The 6782-nt window shown below is 36.7% G+C and overlaps 1 protein-coding gene across 3 annotated transcripts; it reads left to right on the top strand.

The window, feature by feature from the left end:
• The first annotated feature begins 2080 nt into the window (after window positions 1-2080).
• LOC129730742 (uncharacterized) lies at window positions 2081-4136 on the top strand. 3 transcript variants are annotated; one of them, XR_008728919.1, is made up of 5 exons: window positions 2081-2382; window positions 2440-2672; window positions 2728-2879; window positions 2946-3957; window positions 4013-4132. XR_008728919.1 is itself a non-coding variant. In XM_055690295.1 (5 exons), exons 1-5 carry the CDS (start codon window positions 2317-2319, stop codon window positions 3875-3877), a joined length of 480 nt encoding a protein of 159 aa, XP_055546270.1. In that variant the 5' UTR covers window positions 2081-2316; the 3' UTR covers window positions 3878-4136. The 3 variants fall into 3 exon arrangements, 2 of the variants coding, with proteins under 2 accessions (XP_055546270.1, XP_055546269.1); XM_055690295.1 differs by having other exon boundaries at window positions 2946-2967; window positions 3871-4136; XM_055690294.1 differs by having other exon boundaries at window positions 2946-4136.
• Window positions 4137-6782: the final 2646 nt, after the last annotated feature.

Below are 6782 nucleotides of genomic sequence, written 5' to 3'. Positions count from 1 at the left end.
ATATAATAGTCAGACATATGCACTCGAAAACTCATTTAATTCAATCACCTACCTCAGAAAATCAAATCCACGCATTGTTCTGTACGGCTACAACGGGACTCGTTCAGCAGCCAACCAAAGTTTTTCTCATCACTAGCGGACCATTTTTTATTTTAATCACTAAACAAAATCACTTACTACACTAAGAATACTTTAATCTTTGAAACGTTCACCTCAAATTTCTAAAAACAAGTTTAAATTAGCAGAAATATATGAGATGAATTACTGCAATTCCTAATTTTGAACTGTATGTATTTACATCTGTTTTCACTGCGTTAAAAAAACAAAAGTTGCCAAATCGGTTACTGTTAATACGAACAAATCATACTGAAAATGTTGAATTATTTCGACATAATTGACATAAATGGACAGCACTGCTGTGGTTACCTAAGTACCATTTTTGCACGTAAACAACTACAGCGGATATCTAGGTAACCTACTACGACGGGCTGCGGCTACGTTCATTCATGATAATGTGATTCATTCATGATTAACAGTGCACTGCAGTGTAATGAATATGGGGGCGTCGTGAGATGAATAATTGTGCAGTGACTTAAGTTTTGAGATGGATATGGAAGCGTTGTACAAAATGATTTGTTTTACAAAATTCAGGATAAATCTAGCTAAGTTTACTAAATATACAATACTGAACGATTCTATAAGAGCACGTAAGCATATTTTGTTTATTTGTTCAATGATTTCGTGAAAATTTGTTGTTTAATCCGTGCATTCTTCGTGAATATCGGCTTAATGAGATAAATAATGGAGCAGTTCCCCTATATAGCACGGCAGGCTTTAGTAGGCTGGGTATGTAGCCGGTGTAACGATCAGCAAAAACTATATTTAGAAGGAATCCCGATAAAGGTGATCAACTACGCGATCCTGCACTCGTTGAAATCAAATAATTTCGCAGGAAAATCGAAATCGCATTGAAATAACTAAGCGATTGGAAAATCCCGATTCGGAACATGACCTTCTGTTTATTATACACAGACTTCACAGCCAACTGTTTAATGCACAAGATATTTGCGGGGCTAGCGCTACGATCCTATTGACATCAACAGTCTCTCCTAAGCCAAGAATCGAACCTACGACGACTGGCTTGTTAGGCCAGCATCGTACCTCGAGACAAATTGGAAGGTTTCACACATTTTTGTGCGCAGTCAGAGTAATTGCCGAGAGACACTGCCTAATACCAACTTCGACTTGCGAAGATATCCAATAGCGATTCGTTACCTACTTGAATTTCGCAATACCTAATTTCCCTTGATTTTTATAGCTAGATTTACTCGTATTACTCATCAATAAACGATTTAAATTCTTAGAATTCCACAAAACAGCTGAGATCACGAGATGACGCAAGGGGTTAAAATATTCCATGGTATGTTCATTCTTGTGTTTTATACAAAATAATGCAGGTATCGTCTTTTCAACCAAATAAATTTTAATGTTATGTCAATCCATCAATACATCGTTTTATATTTCAATCCAGTTCTACAGTAGTTAGTAACCCTAGAAAGATAATCATTTTTTGATATGCGTAAAAGGATAATCATGCGTCAAATCGACTCCCGACTTTTAAATGATTGAAAATGCAACTTTTTTTTTTATAGATTATCGATAAATGGTCATTACGGTGGTAACATATCGATAAATAACAAAATCTAGAATTTAGGTTTTAATATTTCTTTATTGATTAAGAAAAAACGAGAAAAAACTGAACACGAAAAGAACGCAACATTGCTGCAAGTGAGGAGTCAAATTGACGCAGACTATCTTTCCATGGTTGAATACAGTTTTAATATCAATCCTTCTCCTCAAGTTGTTAGTATTTTCATTCCTAATCAAAGAACTTTCTAAGTGGATAAAACTATCAATGTATTCGTCATTTCGTTTCGTGTTCCATGTTGACCGAACTGTTGCGTTTACATAAATAAATTTGCGACCTAATCAAAACGACTGGTGCTGATGCGACAATTTTCGTTTGTACGTGACTTTTACATGATGCACAACGCAGTACAGTATGTAATCATAAGCTGGCATGAACTGGATTGGCATGCACCGTGACATTACGAAATATCAGTGGAGCATACAGTGACATAAATGAGTTCTTCACAAGTCCGATCAAAGACTGCAAAAACATTTCTTTCCGTTGGTAGATAACAACGGCTACTGTAAGCCAACTTAACGCCGTAGGAGCTACTCGAAATTATGAACTCGTTTGTTATAAAGCTACCGTAAAAGCTTAAAGTTCAACTAGTAACGAAGACTTTTATAATGAGGAAATCAATTGTTGGCCTTTTCATAGTGCTTATGTTATTTGCAGCAATAGTGGAACCTAAGGTTTGTTATTGTTACGAGCAGTTAAGAACACAATCATCTGCTTTTTCACACTTACAGCCGCAAGGGTGTTCAGCTTGTGGATCGTCTCATGAAGAATTAGTAGAAAAATGTTGCAACAAGTGTAAGTTGTGTCGAGATAGTTTCGACGTGGAAGCACCACCAGCACCTTTTTGTCAAAAAAGTAAAAACTATTCTTTCAACATGGAACGAGTAGACACCCCTTGTAGTGAGCAGCTGTGTCAAACGCATGACATTGAATTTGAAGCACCTTGCGATCCGGAATATCCAACGTAAAAAAAACACATCAAAACAGAATGTGGAGAAATTTAAAAATTTGCTTTTCAGTTGTTCTAGGCACCATTTTAGAGTGAGTAGACCACCTCGACCATCGTGTGATAAATTTTTGGACACCTTTGACTTCGAAGTGGTGGCACCAACAACTGCTCCAGGATGTAAAGAACTTCGACTAACTGCCAATGTCGAGTACGATCCCAGACGTGCGTAATTCTATATTTAACACAAAAGCATATGGCAAACTTTTCCTAACGTTGCTTTATTTACAGACTGCGAATGTGATCAATTTCGGTACGATCAATACAGAAACTCATCTTTTTCCAGCAATGGAACAAATTTATCTCATAAAAAATTAAACAGTTGTAAGCGCAGGCTGGCCCATCGTTTGAAGCGATCTACATTGAAATCTGCAATATCTAAACGGTTTCAAGAAGAATTCAATGTTCCCAAAAATTTAACTATACTTCCATTGCCGAACAAGATTTGCAAACGATCTTTTAGTAACTTTTCGGTTGAAGAAGGATATGTTTGCCGTTGTGTTCCTATAAATCAAAGTCAAAGTTTATTCCAAAGTGAAACTGACCAAATAGTTAGCGCACCCACGGCGCGTAGATTTCCCGGTTCAAACCTGCTCCCGGATATATACACAGGCGAAGCAGTCTTTATTGGTGGTGGTAATCCGCCGAGTTATCAAATGCTTAAAAACTATCTCTCCGGTGTTACATTATCCAAAGTAGTCTCAACCGAGGAGTTGTTTATAGAGCTTGCTGAAATCTACTACGAGATTTATAAAATTAGTCCACAGCGGAATTATTCGATTCCCTTAAAATATGGCACAAAAGAAACTTACGTTAACGAAATAGGACTTCGCACGTATAACATAAATCCGGTTGAAGGAAGGTACCAGCCATCGGCGTTTAACAGCTTTGTAAGCTTTGCTAATAACTTCTTCGGTAAATTCATCGATACCGAAAGATCCCATTTCAAACTGTTCAACGAGTTGCGAACTATGTCTGTTAAACATAGACGTCTTCTTAACAGGTTTTCCCGCATTAGAGGAAATTAAACGATTTAGTAACTATCAGGTTGCCACTCCAGCCGTGCATAATTGCCATTTAACATCTTCAGTTAAAGGCCATTGTGATCAAAACTTAGATAATAATTTAATAACATATTTATTTTGAAATATTTTAGCAACTAACTGAAGTCTGCATCATGGAGTTGATGACAGAAATCCAGCTAATATTTGAAGTGTCGATTTTTGACGTTTGAGTGCTTATGGTAAAATTTCAATAATGTAACAGGAAATACATTTTATAGTCTCATAATATTACAGGATAATTCCTTTTTATAGTAAAACCAAAAATCCATCATCGGTGTCAGGAACCCCGAAACAATGGATACATATCTAGATAATATGATTTTTTTTTGTCTATTTCACTTCTACCAAAAGCAGAAATTCTACTAAGGAATTCCACTGTTATTTATGTTAAAAACCTAAATTAATCCACCTAGCGGTCAGACCCAGCCTTTCTCATTCAAACTTATTATTTGGAAAAATAGATTTACATAAACGCTTCAATCCAATAAATGTATATTCACTTTAGGGGTTCTAAAAATTGATGTTGTAATCTATACATATAAAAATTAAATCCGGTCTGTCTGTCTGTCTGATCCATATAGGCTCGAAAACTACCGAACCGATCGGCGTGAAACTTTGTATGTAGGGGTTTTTTGTGCCGATAAAGGTTCCTATGATAGTTTGAGACCCCTCCCTCTTCTGGAAGGAAGGGGTCCCATACAATTGAAACACAAATTTCTGCCCATCTCGAAAACTAATCAACTAAATGGAACCAATTTTGGCAGGTAAATGTTTTTAGTGGTAAAAAATATGTTCATAATGTTTTAACACCCCTCCTTCTTCTGGAAGGGAAGGATGCCATACAAATGAAACACAGATTTCTGCACATCCTGAGAACTCACCTACTGAATGGAACCAAATTTGGCAGGTGAATATTTTTAGAGGTAACAAATATGTGCATAATGGTTTGACACCCCTCCCTTTTCTATGAGGGAGAGGTACCATACAAATAAAACACAATTTTCGCACAGCTCAAGAAACAATCAAGAAAATACAACCAAATTTGGTATGAGAATGTTTCGAGAGGTAACAAATATGTCCCTCTTCTGGAAGCACATATTTCTGCACAAATTTCTGCACATCTCGCGAACTAATCAACTAAATGGAACCATATTTGGTGATTGAAAGTTTTCAGTGGTAACAAATATGTTCCATAATTGACCTCAGGTAACATTTTGGATTGTAAGATGGCAACATACGGTTTCTGGAAAACAGCCGAAAATGGCCGATTTCCACCCAATATAATAATATCCGGATCTAGAATAATACACAGGAGCTCAAATCGACCACAGATACCATTTTGAATTCTAAGATGGCGATTTCCGGTTTCTGAAAAACAGCTGAAAATGACCAAATACCACCCAATAAGAGTATCTCCGGAGCCAGAATATTGCAAGTAGCTAAAAATTGACTTCAGACACCATTTTGAATTCTAAGATGGCAACTTCTGGTTTCTGGAAAACAGCCGAAAATGGCCGATTTCCGCCAAACATGAGTATCTCCGGAACTAGAATGATACACAGCAGCTGAATTCGATCACAGACCCCATTTTGGATTCTAGGTTGATGACTTCCGGTTCCTGGGAAACAGCCGAAAATGATCGAATAACACTCAATATGGGTGTTTCTTCAATCAGAATGACGCTCAGATGCCAGAAATTATCTTAAATACTATTGTGAAATCCAAGACGGTGACTTCCAGTTTGTGAAAAACATCTTAAAATAACCAATCAGGCACCATTTTGAATTGCTTAATGGCAACTTCTAGGAAACAGTCGAAAATAACCAAATAATACTCAATATGGATATCGAGATGATGCATAGAAACCAAACATTGACCCTGGACACCATTTTGAATTTAAAGACGACCACTTTTAATTTCTGGAAAACAACCAAAATAACTAAATACCTCCCAATATGAGTATTTCCGGTGTCAGATTGATGCCAGAAAATCTGCTGAAAATGAACGAATACCACCCAATCTGAATATATTCAGAATTAAGGCAATGTACAGAAGCCAAAAGTCGAGAATGTTGTCATTTCGATAAAACCAATCATTTCAAACGATTTGTTATTTGACTTTGATCATATCCTATGGCCGATTCTCCGTGCATTTGCAGACTTTAAACACATCGCAAGGAATCAACGAATTTGGAACGTTCAAATAGTACGATACCACATTTAAATTATATAAAAACAATATCGCACGCTAGCCTGGGGGGCTAATGCGGTCTCGATCAACTAGATTAGTTGAGAGAATTCGTTATCGATATTGTTTTCGGCACATTATGCATGTGTAGGATAAGTACAACGATACACCGTGCCCCAGTGCTGAGTCGAGAAAATTTTCAGCTCGAAAAGATCCTCGACATGATCGGGAATCGAACCCGATATCACAACCGTGTGGGAGAGCTAGCCGACCGACATCGCTAACCACAGAACCACGGGGACCATTATCAATTATATTGAGGTCACAAATATCGATCAAAGCAGGTATCGTTTTAAATAGTCTTTGAATTTCTTTTCTTTCCATAACTTTTGAACCACAGAACAGATTGTTATGAAATTTGTTATTTGTGAGTTTGAGAGATGACTCGTTCGTATGACCCTAGTTATGTTCAAATAAGTCATTCAATCTTTGAGATAAGAGACTTTCGTTGTTTTATGAACAATTTAATACATAACGGTTGCTTAAGTTCGATTATAATCAAATGAAATGGGAACGTATAGGGCAGCCAAACTTTGAAACCACGTGTTTAATCATAATTCATCAGTTAACGCTTAACAAGTCCGCTTGTCTGATAATAATGTTGATCAATTCGGTTGTGTAGTTTCTGAGATAATGAAGTTTCGTGATTTTCACATTTCGGTACATTACAGACGAAGTTACAGTTCGATTACAGTAAAATTCAATAGGGTCTTCTGAGGCAGCTATACTTATCAATTGACACTAATTTTGTGGAAAT

The sequence above is a fragment of the Wyeomyia smithii genome, chromosome 3 (genome assembly GCF_029784165.1).
Source record: "Wyeomyia smithii strain HCP4-BCI-WySm-NY-G18 chromosome 3, ASM2978416v1, whole genome shotgun sequence".
In the NCBI taxonomy this organism is placed as follows: domain Eukaryota; kingdom Metazoa; phylum Arthropoda; class Insecta; order Diptera; family Culicidae; genus Wyeomyia; species Wyeomyia smithii.
This window is presented reverse-complemented; position numbering and strand designations above follow the sequence as displayed.

What these genes read in the sequence shown, in the direction of transcription:
- LOC129730742 (XM_055690294.1), top strand. Translation starts at nt 2,317, where the DNA reads ATGAGGAAATCAATTGTTGGCCTTTTCATAGTGCTTATGTTATTTGCA. An exon ending in TGCGATCCGGAATATCCAAC is followed by an intron (nt 2,673 to 2,727) that starts GTAAAAAAAACA and finishes TTTGCTTTTCAG; the next exon opens with TTGTTCTAGGCACCATTTTA. An exon ending in TGTCGAGTACGATCCCAGAC is followed by an intron (nt 2,880 to 2,945) that starts GTGCGTAATTCT and finishes CTTTATTTACAG; the next exon opens with ACTGCGAATGTGATCAATTT.